Below are 24,752 nucleotides of genomic sequence, written 5' to 3'. Positions count from 1 at the left end.
CAAACCGCTGCGCCACCCGGGGATCCCGGGAATAGTGGTTATGTTGGGGAGAAGAATGAAATTTTGATTGTGTTGAGTTTGTGTTGGCTGGAAAATCCAAGTGGAGCTAAGAAGCTTCTGAAGTAGAGGTGTAGGGCTAGGATGAAGAGATCTCAGTGGATGGAAATTGAAGTGAGGAGGATAATTATGATCCCTTTAGAAGAGAAGATAGAGTAGGGAGCAGAGGGCCAGGGTCCCAACCTCACAGGCACATCAACATTTAAGGATTGGCGAAGGATAGAAAGGTCTCAGGGGACTGGATAGGAGGGAAAGGTGATGGATTTATAGTGAGGAAAGTACTGATGAAGGAAGCAGTGGTCCAGCGTCTAATTTTGTAACTTGTATCACAGTGTGTTGTAGTTATATTTGCCAGTCTGATTTGTGAAGGTAGGGATATTTCTGAATCTCCATCACTTAGCATATTCATCCTTGCCGTTAGTTGATACAGTTACTATGGGGGAAATAAGAAGCTGCTTTTCTTCAGTATATTTTTCTGCTACTTCCCAGAAAATGATACAAATCTCTGGTGATGGGAAATGCCACTCTGTTGGAGTTGTGTAATGCTTACTTTGCACAGCTCTGAACAGCGGGCCTGAGTGCAGTGCTGTGTCAGCTTAGTAAAGCTGATGAAATATAAATAACTATGCATTTTTGCATTATTTTGACTCACTTTCAAATGTATGTCACTGTAAAAATTTGCTTTTATTATTACCCTAGAAGGTATATTAGGTCGATATCATTAATGAGTTTTTATAAATCATTATAAATGATGAATGAAGTGCCTTCTGGGATGATTCAGGACACACATCACAGTAGGGATTCACACACAAATGTCCTGACACTGGTCTATATTACTCTGTTTCTGAAAGCACACTGTTTTTAGAGTTGCCATGGTCTAATCTTTATTCCTTCTTTGAGTCTTAATTTTTTATTTCACTTTTAGGGCAGGGAGATGCAGACCTGGAATTTGTTTCCGGCTGTTCAGTAGACTCCGATTCCAGAATATGTTGGAATTTCAGACTCCAGAACTTTTGAGAATGCCATTGCAGGTAGAAATTTACTAAACTCTAAAAGACTATTTTTAAGGGTAAGGGAGGAGAAGGGACCATTTCAAGTTAATACCAGTTGGACTTTTAAATTATCAGTTCATAAAACAAAATTATAAAATGTATATGACGGGAGGTGGTTATGTGTTTAATTTTTTTCTACATAAGAAAGTTTAATCCATTAGCCTCCAAATTTTTTTAAAATTATTAATCAATTAATTAATGAAAATATTTTATTTATTTATTCATGAGAGACACAGAGAGAGGCAGAGACACAGGCAGAGGGAGAAGCAGGCTCCATGCAGGGAACCCAGTGCAGGACTTGATTCTGGGACTCCAGGATCACTCCCTCTGCCAAAGGCAGATGCTCAGTTGTTGAGCCACCCAGGCGTCCCAGGCTCCAAAATTTTAAAGAATGACTTGAGTGCATTTAAATTATGGTACAGTTTATAGATATGTTGTTTTTTTAAAGAATGCAACATTTTAGAAATCTGACAACCACATAGTGTTCACCTTTCACATTATTACTGAGGATTAGAAAACCAATTCTTTAAGGTCCAAAAGATAATACCAAAATCTCAGTTTAAGATGCTGAGATTTAACCTTGGTAGTTTGGAACTGAGTCCACTGAGATTTCCTGGTCTTTTTTTTTTTTTTTAAGATTTTAATTTATTTATTCATGAGCAACACAGAAAAAGGTAGAGACACAGGCAGAGGGAGAAGCAGGCTCTTGGAGGGGAGCCCAATGTGGGACTCGATACCAAGACTCAGGGACCATGCTCTGAGCCAAAGGCAGATGCTCAACCACTAAGCTACCCAGGCGTCCCTCCTGGTCTTTATTGTTTTGCTTTACGTTTTCTGACTTCATGGAATAGCCAGACATTGTAGTTTCTAGTGAAAACTACTGGGAATACATTAATTTGATTCTCTGGTGTACTGAGCTAAATGCTGGCTTCCAAACCTTTAAAGATTTTATTTCTTTATTTGAGAGAGAGAAAGAGAGAGAGAGAAAAACTCTTAAGTAGTTTGTGTGCTGAGTGCAGATCTGATGGGGGACTCAGTCTTGTGATCCTAACTAAGCTGAAATCCAGTCATAAGCATCCAGATGCTTAACTGACTGAGCCACCCAGATATCCCTCTATAGTTCATTTTTTTTTTTTGAAAAATATTTTTTTTGTTTTTGTTTTTTATACATTCATTTTAGTCAGAGACTCTGCTAGTCTGTTTGGGGACTCTGTTTCCGTGATTGCTTTGAAAGTCAAAACATAAATTTCAACATTTCAAAATTATTTGCTCTTCTTCTTTATAGGAACTTTGTTTACATACTAAGCTGTTAGCCCCAGTGAATTGTCCTATTGCTGACTTCCTAATGAAAGCTCCTGAACCCCCACCAGCTTTAATTGTAAGAAATGCTGTACAAATGCTTAAGGTTGGTGTCTCCATAGTTATATTTTACCTATTTTACTTGAAATTTAAACAAAGTGAAAATACATCTTAACTAATTTTGTACTTAAAAGGATTATCTTAAATAATCATGTGCTTTGAATAATACCCTCATGGTAATTATAGTAAAACAGATATAGTTCTTTTTTACAAAAAATATTTGAAGCAAAATATGTTTTTTATAAGGTGTGTCAAAAGAAAATTTACATTTTTATTTCTTAATGTTTTTTAGGTATGTGATTTGATTAAACGTAGTTTTTGGTCATGTCAAATTCTGTTTTGTGTTGTTTTATTTAGACAATAGATGCAATGGATGCATGGGAAGATCTCACTGAGCTGGGGTATCATTTGGCTGACTTGCCCGTAGAACCACATCTTGGTAAAATGGTCCTGTGCGCTGTTGTTTTAAAGTGTCTGGACCCCATCCTCACAATTGCCTGCACGTTAGCCTATCGAGATCCTTTTGTCCTGCCAACCCAGGCCTCTCAAAAACGGGCAGCTATGCTGTGTAGGAAGCGCTTCACTGCAGGAACTTTCAGTGACCACATGGCACTTCTCAGAGCATTCCAGGTACTGTTTATTACTGTCATTTTATTTCTGAACATGTTTCTGGGGCAAAAGTAACAAATTAAAAAAAAGAGATATGATAGAGATCCCTGGGTGGCTCAGTGGTTTAGCGCCTGCCTTCGGCCCAGGGTGTGGTCCTGGAATCCTGGGATTGAATCCCGCATCGGGCTCCTTGCATGGAGCATGCTTCTCCCTCTGCCTGCGTCTCTGCCTCTCTGTGTCTCTTACGAATAAATAGAATCTTAAAAAAAAAAAAAAAAAGAGCTATGATTCATTAGTTTTGTTTAATTATAAAGTCACATTTTATTAATAGCTCAGAAAAATACCTTCCTATTGTTAATATGTTGGAATTATCACTGTCTCTACTTTTTTTTCTTTCATTTTCTGTTTTCCCCAATGTAGGAATATGTATATGCATATATTTATGTTTACTTACTTATATTCATTTTCTAATACCCAAGCTCCTTATTTTTTAATCGTATCTTGGGCAGGGAATCTTCTAAAATTTTAGTTAAGAAGCAGTGTATATCATTCAAAGTGTAGAACAAACCTTGGAAGAAAATCATCTTGAATTTAGTATCTATTGATTCTTTTTAGAGAATATCTTTTTCTTGTGTGCTTAAGACACTGTGCTATGAACTAAATTTTATAAAGTAAACTCCAAATACTACTTAAAACTGTTTTTTTTTTAAAGATTTTATTTATTTATTCATGAGCGACACAGAGAGAGAGAAGCAGAGACACAGGCAAAGGGAGAAGCAGGCTCCACGTAGGGAGCCTGACATGGGACTTGATCCCGGGTCTCCAGGATCACACGCTGGGTTGCAGGCAGTGCTAAACCGCTATGCCACTGGGGCTGTCCTACTTAAAACTTTTTAAGATAACAGTAGTGAGAAATTGAGGAATATGATACATGGGAAAGAAAAGATAAAGAAAGTGGGTTTCTGAGGAAAAGAAATGATACATAATTTAGAATTTCAGATATGTGGACAAGATGATGTTATTTCTTGAAAAGGTAGGCATGGGGGATCCCTGGGTGGCTCGGTGGTTTGGCGCCTGCCTTTGGCCCAGGGCACGATCCTGGAGACCCGGGATCGAATCCCACGTCGGGCTCCTGGTGCATGGAGCCTGCTTCTCCCTCTGCCTGTGTCTCTGCCTCTCTCTCTATCTCTCTGTGACTATCATAAATTAAAAAAAAAAAAAAAAAAAAGAGATGGCAAATTGAAAAGGAGAAGGTGGTAACTCCAAACAAATGAAAGACCCCATTTATAGCCCTCTAGAAAAGTGAACAATAATAATAATAACAATGCACAGCATTATGTCCATAATGGAAGAAAAGTTTCCATTTAGAAAAAAAAAAAAAAAAAAAAGAAAAGGTAGGCATGTTATTTATCCTTAAATTCTCTTGAATGTAGGCTGTGACTATACATTTTTTAAAAATTTCATGTTGTTTTGCAGAAAGTACTCTTCCAGGTTTACAGAATTTTTCCAATGTATATAGTTTGAAATAAATAATGACAAGCTGTTTTGTGAGCATTGTTGAACAATAGATAATGCAGCGCTATTGAGTCTATTAGCTACCATATGTTATAGTAGATTAGTTGAGTGGATAATAAAGGGAAATTTGGAGTAGGATTCCTATGTATTCTTAGCTTTTCCCTAGCTCCTTCAAAAGCAGAGAGGATAAATTACTGCCTTGGTCTTTTGGTTATACTCCAAAGCAAGAAAAGTCATTTTCAAAGGGGACCTTTCTTATACTTCATATAGATGGTTTTTAGAAATCCCATTTCCCATTCTTAGATAAATTAAGAGGGTTGATATAGAGGTGATTTTCGGAGGACTGGAGTGGCAGAGTTCTTACATATAAATGGTGTTATGATGGCTTAGTTAAAAACCTCCGACACTTCAGTGGAAGAAAATTAGCAAACACATCTGAAAAGCTAGATATTTTTACATAGCTGGTCATTTAGGTTAATGGATACTTAGTTTTTATTGGAATTTTAGAAATTCAGTGGCTTTCATAGCATTTGAGTATAAATTAATGATAAATTTTGTTTAATCATAAAGTCTTAGATTTTTTTCTATTTGATTTTAAAATTTATACTTAAAAAATTGAGCTGTTACTGACATATAACATTAATTTCAGGTATAAAACATGAAGATACTATAATTGTATATACTGGGAAATGATCTGCACAGTGTGTCTAATTAACATCCATCACTGCCCATAGTTACAGATTTTTTTCTGTTATGCTAAGAACTTTTAAGATTTACTTTGTGGTATGTTAACTAGATTTATTGTGATGATCATTTCATAATATATATATATATCTACATATTGAATCACTGTTTTGTATACCTGAAATGAATATAATGTTAAATGTTAGTGATATCATAATTAAAAGAAAAAGTTTACCCCCCAAAAAATCTACTCTTGGGGTGCCTAGGTGGCTCAGTCAGTTGAGCATCCAACCCCTGGTTTCTGCTCAGGTTGGGGTCTTAGGCTTGTGAGACTGAGCCTCGAGTTGGGCTCTGCATTCAGAGTCTGCTTGAGCTTCTCTCACCTTCTCCCTTTACCCTCCCCTCTTTGTGCTCTCTTTCTCTCTTAAATGAATAAATAAAATTAAAAAAAATCTACACTCTTAGCAAATTAAAAAAAAAATTTATATATTTGACAGAGAGTGTGTTTGTGCTAGGGAAGAGGCAGAGAGGGAGAGGTTTTTTCTGTTTTGTTTTTGTTTTTTCATTTTTTTGAGAGGGAGAGTCTTTGTTTTTGTTTTTGTTTCATTTTTTTTTTAAATAATTTTTATTTATTTATGATAGTCACACACACACACAGGGAGAGAGAGAGGCAGAGACACAGGCAGAGGGAGAAGCAGGCTCCATGCACCGGGAGCCTGACGTGGGATTCGATCCCGGGTCTCCAGGATCGCGCCCTGGGCCAAAGGCAGGCGCCAAACCGCTGAGCCACCCAGGGATCCCTTGTTTCATTTTTTTGAGAGAGAGAGCAGACTCTGCAATGAATGTGGAAACTGACACAGGGTTCGATCTTAAAACCCTGAGATCGTGATCTGAGCTGAAACTAAAAGTCAGATGCTTAACTGCACCACCCAGGTGCTCTAACAACTTTCAAATATACAATACAGTGTTAATTATGGTCACCATGCTGTAAGTTATCTCCCCAGGACTTACTTATTTTATAACTGGAAATTTGTATTATCTTTTGACCCTCCTCACTCATCTCACCTCCCTCTCTTCCCCTGCCTCTGGCAACTACCAATTTGTTCTCTGTATTTTTTTTTTTTTTAATGAAGTTCTAGATTTTATCAAATAATTAGAGAATTGACCTTGAGTAGCTAATGTAGTGGTTTTCAGTTATTTTGCTGCCTAACTAAGGTGTTTAGTAAATGTATCTTGTTATATAATTATATTTTTGTAGGCATGGCAGAAAGCACGAAGTGATGGGTGGGAGCGAGCCTTTTGTGAAAAGAATTTTCTTTCACAAGCCACCATGGAAATAATCATTGGCATGAGAACTCAGTTGCTTGGTCAACTTAGAGCATCAGGTAAAGTTTTCCCTAAAGAACTTACTTAGACCATTGAAAGTACCTTACCTATATCTCATAGTATTTTTAGTGTTAACTGATGCCATTGTATATTATTTTTATGACATTTTCACATTGTTGTAAATCTTGTATACGTGAACTTCTTTGTAGACTACTATGTGATCTCAGCTTTTCTTTGTTGGTTAAAAAAATGATATTGTAGAAGCTGAAGCTGAGAAGTATACGAATACCTTTTGATACCGTAGAGAGCAATTTATAGTATATTTGTTGGCAAAAATCAATTTGGATATTGTAGTTCTGTATTATCACTATTAAATAATTAACTCTGTGAAATAGATTTAAATATGTAAGTAGATTGATAAAAATGCTGGTCTTCATATTTTTGGACATAAAACAGCCAGTAATCTTTGAGGTGCTTTTTTTTTTTACTTTTTATTTAAAAAAATTTTTTTTAAAAAATTTATTTATTTATGATAGTCACAGAGAGAGAGAGAGAGGCAGAGACACAGGCAGAGGGAGAAGCAGGCTCCATGCACCAGAAGCCCGATGTGGGATTTGATCCCGGGTCTCCAGGATCACGCCCTGGGCCAAAGGCAGGCGCTAAACCACTGCGCCACCCAGGGATCCCCCCCCCCCTTTTTTTTTTTTTTTTAAAGAGAATGTCAGTATTGTTATTTTTGAGTTTCTTTAAATTTCCTTTTGATTAGCATAGTACATAGTTCATTGACAATAGTCAAAGAAGTGTACTAGAGCTTGGATGCATGGATGGATAAGCTAACGTGACAAAGTAATAATATAAAGAGCAAACCAAAGGGATTTAGAGTTGTCTCAAATGTTGGGAAAATCCCAAGGACTTTGGAAATTCAAGCAAGAATTTTTTACTTGTCTTTACTCCAGAATTCATGTCTGTCATAACCAAAATGTTAACACCAGTAAGAGGAAAGGTTTAGCTTTTCACCTCTGATTTCAATACATTTTTTTTTTAATTATAGTACATTTCTTTTTTTCTTTTTTTAAAAAATATTTTATTTATTTATGAGAGATACAGAGAGAGAGAGAGAGAGAGAGAGAGAGGCAGAGACACAGGCAGAGGGAGAAGCAGGCTCCATGCAGGGAGCCCAACTTGGGACTCGATCGTGGGTCTCTAGGATCATGCCCTGGGCCAAAGGCAGCGCTAAACTGCTGAGCCACCCGGGCTGCCCCTTGTAGTACATTTCTGATAGCAGCTTATGAAGAACTTTATAGCAAGAATATATATATATTTAAAAGTCCTTAAGTCCCCAATAGATCTCCTATTTACTTTAGCCTGAGCAAACCTAAACCTTCTTAGAACATTGATTCTGTATTATAAACTTTATAGAGGAGACTTTATTTTATTTTTTTAAAATAAATTTATTTTTCTGGTGTTCAATTTGTCAACATACAGAATAACACCCAGTACTCATCCTGTCAAGTGCCCACCTCAGTGCCTGCCACCGAGTCACCCTCACCCCCCGCCCACCTCCCCCTCCACAACCCCTACTTCGTTTCCCAGAGTTAGGAGTCTTTCATGTTCTGTCTCCCTTTCTGATATTTCCCACTTATTTTTTCTAGAGGAGACTTTATTAATTATTGTGGAATTTGAATATCATTAAACTTATCTGGGTTATACAGTTTTGTAAAAAATGCATGTGCTTCAAAATATATTGTGCACAATAGAAAAAGTTTTTTTTTTTTTTCCTCTAAGGTTTTGTTAGAGCTCGAGGTGGTGGTGACATTCGAGATGTTAACACAAATTCTGAGAACTGGGCTGTTGTTAAAGCTGCGTTGGTGGCAGGCATGTATCCTAATTTAGTCCATGTGGACAGAGAAAATGTAGTGTTGACAGGGTCAAAGGAGAAAAAAGTTCGGTTTCATCCCACTTCGGTTCTCAGTCAGCCTCAGTATAAAAAGGTAAAACATTTTTAATGCTTTTAGGCCTTGAGGTGAAACTAATCTAATTTACATAGTTGAAAATCAACAAAAAATGCTCGAAATACCAATCTGCTTTAAGAAATTAATTGGTTATATATGTATAATTCAACATTGGAACAAAATTTTGATGAAATCTTAGAATTGGAAGAGGTAATGTAAGACTTGTGTTCCAGCTGCATGAGCAGTGACTTGCTTTAATTTTTGTGTGACTACTAATATTCACTATCTGTTGCTTTGGGGGACTTCTTACAGTTTAAAAGTATTACCAGTAAACTAGGTGGTTGATATATAGAGTTAACAATTTTTTGATTTATATTTTTAATAGATTCCTCCAGCCAATGGTCAGGCTGCAGCAATTCAGGCACTGCCTACAGATTGGCTTATTTATGATGAAATGACCAGAGCCCATAGAATAGCTAATATTAGATGTTGTTCAGCAGTGACACCTGTTACTGTATTGGTATTCTGTGGACCAGCTAGGTTGGCAAGTAATGCTCTTCAAGAACCTTCATCATTTCGAGGTAATTGTATTATAAGGAAATAAAAATCGGTTTGAAATGAAATATGTTTTTACTAGATCAAATAAAAATTGAAATTCAAAAAATTTATGCAGTAGTAATTCTCTTTTGATATATTAAGACTGATTAGAAAATACTAAAGTGTACCTCAGTTTTAAAAATTGATTTCTAAGGTAACTTGTTATTGATTTGTGTATTTTTGATTAATCTTACTGATAGGAAGTTCACTTTTCTCTCCCACTTGAAATTAAATGTTAATTTAAATTAATTAATTAACATAAAGGTCATTGTTTAAGGGAAATAATAATAACCCATGATCCCATTTCCCTTATGCAAACATTTTTTAATACTATTTTGAGAATATTATGTAACATTTAAAAAGTTTTATGTATTTTAATTTATTTTGCATTTTGCTATTTTCATTGGATGGAATATACATTTTCAAAAATACTTTATATTAAGGGCTGCAGAATATTCTATCACTTAACAGTGGCATAATGCATTTAAAATGTTCCTTTACACTTAACCATCTTGCTTATTTTCAATTTTTTGCTATTCAGTGAAGCAAATATAGGTCAACTCCTCTATGTCAGCTGTTGAGTTAGGCATTGACGATGTAACAGAAAACAGTATAGACAAGGTGTTTCTGTCTTAGGAGTTTACATTGTAGTTGGGGTAAACAGCAAAAAAGTAAATAATCTTCATTGTACCATGAAGGAATTAAAGAGGATTGCCTTAGTGGTGACCTACTTTAGAAAGAGACGTTGGAACTAATTTCTCTGAGGCGATGTGATTTGAGTATGAGTTCCTAAAGTATGAGAAGCTCCTAGTCGTGTGAAGATATAGAAATAGGAGAAGATGGCAAAGGGCCATGATTCTCCACTAGGAAATGTTCTAGGAACTGACAAAGGTTATGGGATTGGGAGCATAATGATCAAGGGGAGAGTGGGGATAAGATAATGTTGAAAGAAAGGCATGAACTTGTAAGCCATGGTAAATGCAAGGGAAGATATTGAAGGATTTTAAGTAAGGGAGTGACATGATGTAATTTATATTTAAAAAGATCATTCTAGCTGTGAGAATGGATTGTTGAAGGGGTAAGAATGGAAGGAAGGAGGCAGGTTGGAGGCTTTTTGCAGTGAGTGGTCTTAATGATAGATAATGATGATTCAGAACTACAATGGTGTCAGCTGATAGGAAGAGAAGTAGATTCAAAATTATTTTGGAGTTACTAGTAACTGGATTGAATGGGTGGTTAAATGAAAGGGAGGGGTCATTAACAATTTTCAGGATTTTGGCTGTGGTAGTTTTCTGAATGATTTTTAAAAATTAAACAGCTATGGTTGATATGCAATATTATATTAACTTCAGGTTTAGAAGATAGTGGTGCAACATTTATGTATGTTATGAAATGCTCACTATGATAAGTGTAATTACTATCTGAATCTTAAGGGTTTTCTATGTCATCTGCAAATAGTGACAGTTTTAATTCTTCCTTAATTTGGATGCCTTTTTTTTTTCCTTGTCTGATTGCTGTGTCTAGGACTTCTAAGACTATATTGAATAAAAGTGTGAGAGTGGGCATCCTTGTCTTGTTCTTGATCTTACTGGAAAGGCTTTCAGCTTTTGACTGCTGAGTGTGATGTTAGCTGTGGGTTTATCATATATGACCTTTATTATGTTGAGGTATGTTCTCACTTTGTTGAGAGTTTTTATCATAAATGGAAATTAAATTTTGTGAAATGTTTTTTCTGCGTTTCTTGAGATGGTTATAAACTTTTTATCTTTCATTTTGTTAATGTGGTAAATTACATTGATTTGCAGATGTTGAAACATCCTTGCATCCCTAGAATAAATCCCTCTTGATGGTGGTGTATAATCCTTTTAATGTATTGTTGAATTCAGTTTGCTAATATTTTATTGAGGAATTTTGCATCTGTGTTCATCAGGGATATTCACCTGTAATTTTCTTTTTTGTGTGTCATCTTTGCCTGGTTTTGATAATCAGGGTAATACTGGCATTGTTGAATGAGTTAGGAATCATTCCTTCCTCTCAGTTTTTTGAAATAGTTTGAGAAGGATAGGTATTAACTCTTCTTAAATGTTTGGTAGAATTCACTTGTGAAGCCTAGACTTTTGTTGGTTGGGAGTTTTTTGATTACTGATTCAATTTCATTACTAGTAATTGGTCTGTTCACATTTTCTATTTCTTCCTGATCCCATCTTGGAAGATTCTATGTTTCTAGGAATTTATCCATTTCTTCCAGGTTGTCCAATGTTTTGGTGTATAATTTTTTTGTAGTACTGTCTTACAATCCTTTTGTATTTCTGTGGTGTTGGTTGTAACTTCACTTTCATTTCTGATTTTATTTGTTTGGGCCTTCTCTCTTTTTCTTGATAAGTTTGTTTAAAGGTTAATCATTTTGTTTATCTTTTGAAAGAACCGGCTCTTAGTTTCATTGATCTTTTCTGTTGTGTGTGTGTGTTTTTTTTTTTTTTTTTGACCTGTTGTGTTTTATTAACCTTATTTATTTTTGCTTTGATCTTTGTTATTTCCTTCTACTAACTGGGGGCTTTGTTCTCTTTCTAGTTCCTTTAGTTATAAAGTTAGATTGTTAGAAATTTTTGTTCCTTCTTGAGGTAGGCCTATATCACATAAACTTCCCTCTTGGAACAACTTCTGCTGCATCCCATAGATTTCAGAGTGTAGAGTTTCCATTTTTATTTGTCTCCAGGTATTTTTCGATTTCTTCTTCAGCCCATTGTTTGTTTAGTAGCCTGTTGTTTAGGCTTTATGTGTTTATGTTTTTTCAGTTTATCTTATAATTGATTTCTAGTTTCATACCATTGTAGTTAGAAAGGAGCTTGATACAATTTCAGTCTTCTTAAAATATTGAAACTTGTTTTGTGGCTTAATACATGGTATATCCTGGAGAATGTTTCATGTGCACTTGAAAAGATTGTGTATTTTGCTGTGTTTGGATGGAGTATTCTGTATATATCTCTTAAGTATATCTGGCCTAATGTTTTGTTTGTTTGTTTGTTTGTTTGTTTTTGGCCTAATGTGTTAAGCCCTTACTGATTTTCTGCCTGGATGATCTATCCATTGCTATAAGTGGGTGCTGTGTTTCTTTACTGTTATTGTGTGACTGTTAATTTCTCCCTTATGTCTGCCTTTCGATTTATATGTTTAGATGCTTTATATGTTGGGTGTGTAGATTTTTATAGATTTTTTGATTGTGGTTACCTTGGGGTTTATATATAACAACCTGTGTATACAGCAGTCTATTTTAAGTTGGTATTTGCATAAGTTTGAACACATTCTAAAAGTGATATTTTTATTCCCTCACCCCACATTTAATGTTTTTGGCATCATATTTTTATCTTCTTATTTTACATATCCCTTAAGTAATTAGTGTAGGTAAAGATTATTTTAGTAATCTTGGCTTTAGTTTTCATACCAGCTTTATAAGTCATTGATCTACTACCTTCACTATATGTTTATTTTCACCAGTGATATTTTTTCTTTCATAGTTCTCTTTTAATTATGGCCTTTACTTTTCTGATTAAAGAAATCCCTTTAACATTTCTTGTAAGGCCAGACTAGTGGTCATGAACTCCTTTAGGTTTTATTTGGGAAGCTTTGTCTATGCTTCAATTCTGAATGATAATCTTGCAGGGTAGAATATGCTTGGTTGTAACTTTTTTCTTTCAGCACTTTGAATATATATCATGCCCGTTTCCTCTGGTCTGCAAAGTTTCTGCTGAAAAATCAGCTGATAACCTTAAAGAGTTTCCATTGTATATAACTAATTGTTTTTCTCTTGCTGCTTTTATGGTTTTCCTTTCTCCTTATCTTTACTTTTTGACCTTTTAATTATGTGTTCGGTGGACCTCTTTGGGTTTATCTTGTTTGGAGCTCTTTGTGCTTATTGGACCTGAATGTATATTTCTTTTCCCAGGTTAGGGAAGTTTTTGGCTCTAGTTTCTTCACATAAAGCTTCTCCCCTTCCCTACTTTCTCTTCTTCTGAGACCCATCTAATACAAATATTAGATATTGTATTAGATATTAATACAATATACTTGATACTTGATATTATCTTAGAGATCCCTTTAATCTATTCTAATTTTTTTTCTATTCTAATTTTTAAAAGTTTTTTCTTTTTGCTGTTTATCTTAAGTGATTTCTACTACCCTCTTCCAGATCACTGATCTATTCTACATCATCTAATCTGATGTTGATTCTCTTTAGTTTATATTTCATTTCATTTTTTTTAAAGATTTTATTTATTCATGAGAGACACACACACAGAGGCAGACACAGTCAGAGAGAGAAGCAGGCTCCATGCAGGGAGCCCAGCGTGGGACTCGATCCCAGGATTCCGGGATCATGTCCTGGGCTGAAGGCAGGCGCTCAACCCCTGAGTCACCTGGGCGTCCCTATATTTCATTTCAGTTATTGTATTTCTCACCTTTCCCCTCCATTTATTAAATTGTCTTTATTTCTTTTTAGGAAGCCACATGATAAGCATATTATATTTGGCATCTTTACCTTTTTAAAAAAATGTTTATTTAAAGAATCTCTACATCCACCATGGGGCCCAAACTCATGACTCCAAGATCAAGACCTGAGATGAGATCAAGAGTTGGCCACTTAACCAACTGAGCCACCTAGGCACCACATCTCCTTTTCTTCTTTTAAATTGAAACCTGTGAATTTACATGAGTATTTCTTGATTTATAGTATTTTCATTCCCTTCTTTATTCTTAGTTTTCTTCATCCAGTTATTATTTAAATATTGTGTTTTGATTTTTAAGTTCTTTTTTTAAATTTTGCTTTTTTTTTTTAGATTTTTAATTTTTATTTATTCATGAGAGACACACACACAGAGAGAGGCAGAGACACAGGCAGAGGGAGAAGCAGGCTCCATGCAGGGAGCCTGATGTGGGACTTGATCCTGGGACTCCAGGATCATGCCCTGGGCTGAAGGCAGCATAAAACTGCTGAGCCACCCAGGCTGCCCATTTTGTTGCATTTTGATTAGAGGTTATAGTCTTTATTATTATTTTTTATTTTTTTAAAGATTTTATTTATTTATTCATGAGAGACACACAGAGAGAGAGGTAGAGACACAGGCAGAGGGAGAAGCAGGCTCCACACAGGGAGCCCAACAAGGGACTCTATCCTGGGTCTCCAGGATCACACCCTGGACTGCAGGTGGCGCCAAACCGCTGCGCCACCAGGGCTGCCCGAGATTATAGTCTTTAAAATGTCTTTTCCCCCTTTTTATAAATATTGAGACTTAATTTGTAAACTCTCGGATTTGGAGAACTCCCACCCAAACTGTTAGCATGTCAGGAGGATTTATGTAAATATGGAATGTCTGTGTCTACGTCTTTTGCTATGAGATGGTAAAAGTGAAATTTTTCCTTTCAATATGTGTTTGAACAGTGGATGGTATTCCTAATGACAGTAGTGATAGTGAAATGGAAGATAGAACTACTGCTAATTTGGCAGCTTTGAAACTTGATGAGTGGCTCAATTTCAAACTAGACCCTGAGGTAAGTTGCTTTTCAGTAGTGTGGTAAGTTTCTTTTATTCAGTGAGTATGATTTAACATATCAGTATGATGAAAATGATGCCTTTACTATTGAGCTCTTAGTATTAGAGAATAAAGTTTCAGTTTTCATAGGGCCCCTGTGCATTCTGACATACTGGGGTTTATTTAAATAAAGGATTTGAAAAGCCTCAGGGTGGCTCATATTTAAGCACAGAAATATTTGAGTATTTCTGTATATATAAGAAAATAGTGAGTGTTGGGTGGTATCCAAGAACTCCCTGTATTTCATATAACTCTGTAAGAGAAAGATATGAGTTCATTCTGTTTTCTCTTTTTGTGTATCTCCAAATTGGGAAAATTGAATGTCTTTTTTCAAATGAAAGACGTTCTTTTTTTTTTTTTTTTTTTAAAGATTTTATTTATTTATTCATGAGAGACACAGGGAGAGAGAGAGAGAGAGAGAGAGGCAGAGACACAGGCAGAGGGAGAAGCAGGCTCCATGCAAGGAGCCTGATGCGGGACTCCATCCCTGTACTCCAGAATCATGCCCTGGGCCAAAGGCAGGCGCCAAACCGCTGAGCCACTGAGGGATCCCCAGGAATTAAGGGTTTTAAGTGTAGTTATAAAAATCTGATTAGACTGAGGTACATTTACTCAAAATTTTTAGATTCGTTAAATGGTAGCAAACAAAATAATTCCTTAGACAAACGCACATTTTCTGGTATGCATATTATTGGGGGAAGGAAAGGAGAAGAATGTGCATTAAGTGGTGAAATCCACCAAGCTGTATATCAATATTCTGTTACACCAAATAGTTTGAAGACAAGGAAAGTGTTCTAATATAATTTCAGATTCCATTTCATCATTTGGCTAAAATAGAGCTTAAGGTTTCTTTTTTTTTTTTTTTTTAAGATTTTATTTATTTATTGATGAGAGACACAGAGAGAGAGAGGCAGAGACACAGGCAGAGGGAGAAGCAGGCTCCATGTAGGGAGCCCAGTGTGGGACTTGGTCGTGTGACTCAGGGATTGTGCCCTGGGCTGAAGGCAGGTGCTCAACTGCTGAGCCACCCAGGCGTCCCAAAGTTTCTTTGTTATTTTAAAAGTTTACTACAATAATTTTTCACATCAACATTTAGTCTTGAACTCCAGGACTAAATAATGGCATGGGGATCCCTGGGTGGCGCAGCGGTTTGGCGCCTGCTTTTAGCCCAGGGCGTGATCCTGGAGACCCGGGATCGAATCCCACGTCGGGCTCCCGGTGCATGGAGCCTGCTTCTCCCTCTGCCTGTGTTTCTGCCTCTCTCTATCTCTCTGTGACTATCATAAATAAATAAAAATTAAAAAAAAATTTTTTTTTAAAAATAAATAAATAATGGCATGATTATTTTGCTTTGAATCTGTCAGACAGCTAAAAGTCAACAATTTTAGAAACTACAACAGGAAAAAAGTTGATGTGATGTGACTCTTAGGTCATTGAACCACTTGTAGTGGTCAACTGTTAGTATTTAATAGATTCAGAGAGTTAATGAATCCTTGCTTTTTTTCAGCCTTTTGTGCCTTAAGTAGGATACATAATTACAAAAGATAGATTCTGGTAAAAGCTCCAGCTGTATTTTTAAAAGATCATTCTATATCCTTTTTCTTTTGTTGGGTAGGGGGGAGGGTGGTCAGTTAAGCTGTCAGTAGTTGACAACTGGCTAGGCTTATGTTTTTACAAATTTTTTATGGTCACTCATCACTTCAGCCTACTGGAATCCCACTTTCATTTGCATCAGCCCTTCCCTTCACTAGACCTGCCCTGGCCAAGGTCAGCATGTCTCCCACGTGGTCAAGGCCAGCCTGCTGTCTTTGAGTTCATCCTTCCCCTCATGTTAGGAGCTGTTGTCCCTACTCTTCCTTATGTCATTCTGCCCTTCCCCACTTCTTCCTCACTCCTGTCCCAACTTTGTCACAAGTTACTGTGACATTAATCTTTTTGATTCTTCTTCCTCAAAAAGTCATTTCTTTTTAGGTTCTTTCACGGACTCTTCTGTATATGTTTGTGCCTTAAATGTTAGATACTCTCCAGTACTCTGGGCTTTCCTCTGCTGTTTTCATGTCTCTGCACAATCTCTGGGGACCTTACTGACGCGTGTAGATTTAGTAACCATTTATGCACTGATGACTCCTGAGTCTGTCTATATATCTAGCTTGGTGGACTGTAGAACATTTGGATGTTCTACAGGCACTAAAACTATAAATGGAACTAAATGTATTTTTCTTTATTTACTCTGCTGCTGCCTTTCCAGTTTTACTCACACTCTACCACACATTATTTGGTATCTCTTCAATTGAACTATTTCATGTGATTTTGTGTCTAGTGCCTCAAATTAGATAAATAAGAAACTTTATCTCATTTGTGCAACAAAAAGAATGGAATACGTTACTTCCTGACAAGTGGCAAAGTATCCTTTGGAAACAGTTGCAGACCTTCACTAATAAATGGATGTTTTGCAGGGAGGGTATACATTTTTGGATCTACTTGAACTGAAGAAACTGTTGTATTACAGGCAGCCAGTTTATTGCTGCAACTCAGACAGAAGTGGCACAGCTTATTTTTACGCCGAATGAGAGCTCCGTCTAAACCTTGGTCTCAAGTTGATGAAGCTACCATAAGAGCCATTATAGCTGTTCTGAGCACTGAAGAACAGTCTGCAGGTTTACAACAGCCATCTGGAATAGGTCAGAGGCCAAGGCCTATGTCTTCAGAAGAACTTCCCCTGGCATCTTCTTGGAGGTCAAATAACAGTAGGAAAACTTCAGCAGATACTGAATTTTCTGATGAGTCTGCTACTGCAGAAAGGTAAACATTTGGTGACATTTTATCAAAATGGGAGATATTTTCTCTAGGAAAATTAGTTATTTATCATAGAATCATGTGCTTTTATATTATTTAAAAATTGCTTTAAAACAACACAAATAGGGCAGCCCAGGTGGCTCAGCGGTTTAGCGCCGCCTTCAGCCCAGGGCGTGATCCTGGAGACCCAGAATCAAGTTCTATGTCAGGCTCCCTGCATGGAGCCTGCTTCTCTAGAGAGACCTGTTTCTCTGCCTCTCTCTCTCTCTCTCTCTGTGTGTCTCTCATGAAAAAATAAAATCTTAAAAAAAAAATACACAAAAAGGTTATGGTAAAAATGGGAAGAGCTTTTACTTTTTTTTTTTTTTAATGGATTTATTTATTTATTTGAGCAGGGGCAGAGGAAGAGAGGGTCTTAAGCAGACTGCACTGAGTGCAGAGCCAGACTCGGGGCTTGATCTGATGTCCCTGAGATCGCAAGCTGAGCCAAAACCAGGAATTGAACACTTAACTGACTGCACCACCCAGGAACCTCACGTTTTATACTTTCAAAACATATTCTTATAAATATTAAGATAATATGAAAGATTTTAAGCTACTCGTATCTTAGGAGTCATTTAATTAGGAAATTCTTTTATCAAGGAAAAGTAAAAATGTGTAATTTCAAGAGTTCACAAGTTTAGGGTCTGTTAAAAAAATTACCAATAGTTTAAAATTATGTATTTTTGTTTATATATGTCAGGTAATATCTTTCCCAGATATCCTACAGCAAGAAGTACGGACTGTGGCCATTTAAAAGAACAACCTCCTCACAAGTCTTACCTAGGTGTCAAAATATTGCTGACAGTATTCCTACAGAAGATCAGTTATTCATGCATTTATTGAGTGATGCATTAAACGTGTGTGCTTGATGTAAGAGATACAGTAGTGTACTAGACAAGATCTCTTCCTTCAGAGAGTTTATCTTCTGAGGAAGGCATATAATAAATAAATTTACTGTAGTGACAAAATCTGTTACACTTTAACCAAATTCTTTTCTTTCCAGCATTTAGCAATTAAATGTGATATTTTTATTTATTGTGTGATTATTAACAATAATAGGAGAGCTCTTAAATTGAATTACTTATCTAAAAGTATATTTTGATTATATAATAGTTGTAATGAATCATTGGTCATGATTCAGAAATACTTTGTGTCAAAACATGTTAGAATCAAAGTTTCTTTATATCAGTTAAAACATTTTACCCTGCTAGAATTCATCACAAAGACAATATTCTTGTCTGTGATGCTAGTTTTGGCAATATTGGTAGAAAGTCTGTGTGGTAAGAGTATTTCATTGTTAAAAACATTGAAAATAGGGACACCTAGGTGGCTCAGCGGTTTGGCGCCTGCCTTCAGCGCAGGGCATGATCCTGGGGTTCCAGGATTGAGGCCCATATAGGGCTCTCTGCATGGAACCTGCTTCTCTCTCTGCCGGTGTCTCTGCCTCTTTCTCTCTCTGTGTCTCTCCTGAATAAATAAATAAAATCTTTAAAAAAACCCACTGAAAATAGAAACAGTGGAAACATAAAAGATATGTGATGTTTACTGTTTTTTAAGTATCTGATAGGGCTGTTAGTATCTTCTTTTGGTCAGATTTGCATAATTGAATGAAGCATAAGTCTTCATCAGGTCAGATTTCAGTGAAAGGGGAGTAGTACATACTGGTTTCCAGGTTCTTCAACATTTGAGGAAAAATTCAGTCATTTGCCAGGGAAACTGTGTGTGTTCCTGAATGTTTCTCTCTGATGTAGATAGGCTCTATTGGACAATAGAAGAGTAAAAGGCACATTTCCTTTATAGACTCTACCCACTTTTTGAAAAGATTGTTTTAAAAGCTTACTTGAACAGTGGTTTAGAATGTGAGAATAGCTTTCCATAGAAATTGTTATGTGATAATGTTATTCATAGGCCCATCTATAAAAATCTGTTAGGTTCATAGAGACTGTGTGTTGTGTGTATGTGTCTGTGTTTATAAATGCAAATGTATATGTGTGTGTGTGCATATATTCACGTATATGAACACTTTTTTTGTAATTTAAAAAATTTTAATTTATTTTTATTTAAATTCATTAATTAAAAATTTTAATATTTTATTTAATTGACATATGGTGTATTATTAGTTTCAGAGGTAGAATTAGTGCTTCATCAGTTGCATATAACACCCAGTGCTCATTACATTAAGTGCTCCCCGTAATGCTCATCACCCAGTTACCCAATCCCTCCACTCCCCTCCCCTCCAGCAACTTTCAGTTTGTTTCCTATAGTTAAGAGTCTCTTATGGTTTGTCTCCCTCTCTATTCTATCTTATGTTATTATTCCTTTCCTTTTCCTATGTTTATCTGTTTTGTTTCTTAAATTCCACATATGAGTGAGATCATATGATCTCTGACTTATTTTGCTTAGCATTATACCCTCTAGTTCTATCCATGTCATTGCAAATTGTTAAGATTTCTTTTTTTGATGACCAAGTAATATTCTATTGTATATATACACCACCTCTTCTTTATCCATTTATCTGCCGATGGACATCTGGGCTCTTCCCATAGTTTGACTACTGTGAGCACGGCTGCTGTGGACATTGGGGTGCGGGTGCCCCTTCAAATCACTGTTTGTATCCTTTGGATATACCTAGTAGTGCAGTTGCTGAGTCGTAGAGTAGCTCTGTTTTTAACTTTTTGAGAAACCTCCATACTGTTTTCCAGAGTTTCTGCACCAGTTTGCATTCCCATCAACACTGTAGGAGGGTTCCTCTTTCTCCACATCCTTGCCAACATCTATTGTTTCCTGAGTTGTTAATTTTAGCCATTCCAACAGCTGCAAGGTGGTATCTCATTGTGGTTTTGATTTGTATTTCCCTGATGCCAAGTGATGTGGAGCATTTTTCCATGTGTCTGGTGCTTTTTGTATGTCTTCTTTGGAGAAATGTCTGTTCATGTCTTCTGCCCATTTCTTGACTGGATTATTGTTTTTGTGGGGAGTTTTGAGTTTGATAAGTTCTTTATAGACTTTGGATACTAGTCCTTTGCAAATATCTTCCCTATTCTGTAGGTTGCCTTTTAGTTTTGTTGATTGTTTCCTTTGCGGAAAGGAAACAGTCAACAAAACTAAAACAAAAAAAGAAACTCTATCTTGACGAAGTCCCAATAGTTCATTTTTGCCTTTGTGTTTCCCTTGCCTTTGAAGACACACACACACAGCTTTCAAAAAAATAGCTTCCTTTTTTCTTAAAGTAGTACATGCTTATTTAGTAAAAATTAGAAATTTAATAAAATTAATAAAATTAAAATTCTTAAATGTAATATTATAATTCAGATATTGGCTTATAAATTCCGTTTTTCCCTATGATATATCAAGACCAAGCAGTTTCATTTCCTTACAAGTTGTAGCCTGACATTCTTCATTCTTTTTTTTTTTTTTTTTTTTAAGATTTTTATTTATTCAGGAGAGACACACACACAGAGGCAGAGACACAGGCAGAGGGAGAGGCAGGCTCCATGCAGGGAGCCCGATACGGGACTCAATCCCGGGACTCCAGGATCACACTCTGGGCTGAAGGCTGGCGCTAAACCACTGAGCCACCCAGGGATCCCCCAATCTTCATTCTCTTACCTGTTGATCAGTGAGATCTGGAATTTCATGTACCTTCAGACTTTTGGTAGTATTAGTTAAGGCCTGGAGTTGATGGATTTTGTGGGGAATAGAATGAGGACTCTTAGGATTTATTTTTGAAGGGAGAAATTAACAGTTTTTGTGAGATTATTTCTTGGAGAGAAAGTATTTATAGTTAATGTTTCACTCTACAGTGGTAAGATATAGATTACATAACTGCTTTTAATAAAAGCATTTTTTGAAAGTATTTTAAATGGTTTTAGAAACTATTTAAATAATAGAAATTGCCCATGTTCCATCCTAAAATCAAACCAATGTGTTTTTTGCCTTCATTTTCTAAATAATAATTTGATGGCAGAGGACAAGTGCATCTCTTCTGTAAGAGAAATGAGATAAATGAATTCCATGTCAGAACTACTTAAATGAAAATTCAGGTGGAGAGGTTCACAGAATGCTTTGTTTCTACCTGGATGAAATTTTCCAGGGAAGCCAAACATGAGAGAGGGAAGCTAGAATGGAGCTCAGACTTAAAGATCAATTTGAAAACCAAAAGGTAGACTGGAAAATACATTTTCATTGTAATAAGATTTTACCCTCATTAAGTTCTGTTGCCTAATTTTCAGGTCACCAAGGTGCCAAGGTAAGAACAATAGGATTGTGGTTCGAATTTGAGTAAAAACCCTTGAAAGGTTGTTTTTTTTTACATTCTTAGGAGGTTGTTAATGACTCAGATGTGCGTTCATTATATAGTTTTTTGTTAGTATCTTTAGGCTTTTGCTATTTTATTTCATTTGTGAATGGAAAAATCCTGGATCTAAGATAGTTACTGAAAGAGAAGTGACTCATGGAGATAAGCTGTTTGAACTTATTTTGAAGGAAGAATAATTATAATTGCAAGTCTCTATGGACATGTATGAATTATTGAACACATCCTTTTTTGTTTTAAACTTATTTATTATAAATATTGTTAAACACAGCAAACTAAACGATAAGCCATAATGAACTCCATATTCCACATTCAGCAGTTACCAAGATTTTCACCTGTTTGCAGTATCTAACCAAATTTTTTGTTCACTTTGGCTTTCTTTTTTGATTTATATATTTCAAAATATATCCCATACATCATGGCATTTTACTCTTCCATGTTTAAATATGCATGTCTTAAAAATAGAGTAATTTTGGGGTGCCCGGATGGCTCAGTCAGTTAAGCATCTAACTCTTGATCTTGGTTCAGGTCTTGATCTCAGGGTTGTGAGTTCAAGCCCCATGTTGGGCTCCATACTGTGCGTGGAGCCTACTTAAAAAAATAGAGGAAGTTTTCTATATAATCAAAATCCAATTATCAATCCCAGTAAAATCATCATTTCCCCAGTTCTCATACTATACATTTATTTGAATTAACTTCCAGGGAGATCTCATGCATTGTATCAGGGTGTCCTGTTTCTTGAGTCTTGTGATCTAGAACGGTTCCTCTGTTAACTTTTTAAATTTTATTTGAGAGAGTGAGAGAGAGAACATGAGTGGGCTGGGGGAGGAGCAGAGGGAAAGGGACAAGCAGGGAGTCCAACACAGATTTGATCCCAAGACCTTGGGATCGTGACCTGACCCAAGGCAGACACTTAACCGACTGGGTCACCCAGGCGCCCTCTCTGTTGATTTTTTTTTTAATAATAAATTTATTTTTTATTGGTGTTCAATTTGCCAACATACAGAATAACACCCAGTGCTCATCCCGACAAGTGCCCCCCTCAGTGCCCATCACCCATTCACCCCACCCCCCGCCCTCTTCCCTTTCCACCACCCCTAGTTCGTTTCCCAGAGTTAGGACTCTTTCTGTTGATTGAAAAATACATTGGTGGTATCGTGAGGTATACCACATTCTGAGTTTGTCTGTTTCTTCTTGGCCTTATTTGTTGCCATACCACATGTATTTTATGTAAACTGGTAGATAGTTCTTGGGGTTTGATTAGAGCCACTATTTTGGCAAGTGTATTTTATAGGTGGTGCTGTGAACTTTGTGTATTGCATGACTTCAGGAAGTAGGAAGTATTCAAATGTCTTTTTTTTTTTTTTTTTTAAACTTTTTTTTTTTTTAATTTTTATTTATATATGTATGATAGTCACAGAGAGAGAGGGGCAGAGACACAGGCAGAGGGAGAAGCAGGCTCCATGCACCGGGAGCCCGATGTGGGATTCGATCCCGGGTCTCCAGGATCGCGCCCTGGGCCAAAGGCAGGCGCTAAACCGCTGCGCCACCCAGGGATCCCCTCTTTTTTTTTTTTTTTTTTTTAATGTCTGGTTGTTCCACAAAGACCTATACTTTTAGGAAAATTGTAAAATTCCTGACTGCCAGCTTTGCTGCACTTATTCATAGAATTTTAGAATAGAAGAACCATACGGTTTATCTAGTATAATCCTTTTATTTAACACATAAATTAAAGCTCAGATAAGAGACTTGCCCAGGATCACATACCTTAGTTGTGAATTTAGTACTGTCCTAGAAATCTTCTCTCCTGACTCTAGTCCAGCAGTATTTTAATACTTTATCATACTGTAACTTTTTAGTATACTTTAAAAATATATTTTATTTGGCTTTAAGATATTCTATGAAAGTGGAAGAGAAGTAGAGTGGGTGATATTCTATTAAGGGCCATTAGCATAGCTGTATTTAAATAATTATATACTATTAAAGACCTCTTCTTTCTATAGCATCTTATAGGAGGTTAGGAATTTTGTAAAGGAAATAATACTTTGAGTATTTGTTAACATTAACTTAAAGATTTCTACAGATTGTTAAAATTATATTTTTACCTATTATTTGTGTAAGTGGACCCTAATATCTTAGATGTTTTTTAACTTCTAAATGTGAGAGAAGAACAAAATTCCCTTTTTATTTTTTAATTTAATTTATTTTATTTTTTGAATAAATTTATTTATTTCTTCATGAGAGACCACAGAGAGAGAGAGAGGCAGAGACATAGGCAGAGGGAGAAGCAGGCTCCTCGCAGGGAGCCAGACGTGGGACTCGATCCTGAGACCAGGATCACGCCCTGAGCCAAAGGCAGATGCTCAACTGCTGAGTCACCCAGGCATCCCGAAAATTCCCTTTTTAAATACTACTTCATATATCATAACGCTACTGGAACTTTGGTTTGAAACAGCATCTGCTTTGAAGTATGAACTTGTGTGTCACTGATCCTGTTTTTTTCTTCCCACTCAAGAGTGTTGATGAAATCTCCATCTCCAGCACTGCACCCACCTCAGAAGTACAAAGATAGAGGGATTTTACATCCTAAACGAAGCACTGATGACCGATCAGATCAATCTTCTGTGAAATCTACAGACAGCAGTAGCTACCCAAGTCCTTGTGCTAGTCCTTCTCCTCCATCCTCAGGAAAGGTAGAGTATCCACAAATTGATGTAGCAAGGAACAGATTGCTAGCACGTTTCACGTTACATATTGAAGCAAAATGACAAAACAATTCTACTTTGGCTTACTACTAATCGTGGTCTTTGTACTAGATGTAAATTGAATCTGGCAAAACTTGAGACATCTTGCATAAATGCTT

At 36.2% G+C, this 24,752-nt stretch overlaps 1 protein-coding gene across 4 annotated transcripts in view; it reads left to right on the top strand.

Moving 5' to 3' along the window:
* The window catches only part of YTHDC2 (YTH domain containing 2), a 77,784-nt gene that overhangs the window by 42,848 nt on the left and 10,184 nt on the right, over window positions 1-24,752 (top strand). For 3 of the 4 annotated variants that reach the window (XM_041762843.1, XM_041762844.1, XM_041762847.1), the window contains 9 exons: window positions 983-1,088; window positions 2,395-2,514; window positions 2,826-3,098; window positions 6,535-6,661; window positions 8,388-8,593; window positions 8,940-9,135; window positions 14,586-14,695; window positions 17,246-17,538; window positions 24,405-24,582. In XM_041762843.1, the coding sequence (XP_041618777.1) occupies window positions 983-1,088; window positions 2,395-2,514; window positions 2,826-3,098; window positions 6,535-6,661; window positions 8,388-8,593; window positions 8,940-9,135; window positions 14,586-14,695; window positions 17,246-17,538; window positions 24,405-24,582 (1,609 nt within the window). Of the gene's footprint in view, window positions 1-982; window positions 1,089-2,394; window positions 2,515-2,825; window positions 3,099-6,534; window positions 6,662-8,387; window positions 8,594-8,939; window positions 9,136-14,585; window positions 14,696-17,192; window positions 17,539-24,404; window positions 24,583-24,752 lie in introns of those variants that run through there. The other variant, XM_041762846.1, reaches the window with a different exon arrangement.

The sequence above is a fragment of the Vulpes lagopus genome, chromosome 7 (assembly GCF_018345385.1).
Source record: "Vulpes lagopus strain Blue_001 chromosome 7, ASM1834538v1, whole genome shotgun sequence".
In the NCBI taxonomy this organism is placed as follows: Eukaryota; Metazoa; Chordata; class Mammalia; order Carnivora; family Canidae; genus Vulpes; species Vulpes lagopus.
This window is presented reverse-complemented; position numbering and strand designations above follow the sequence as displayed.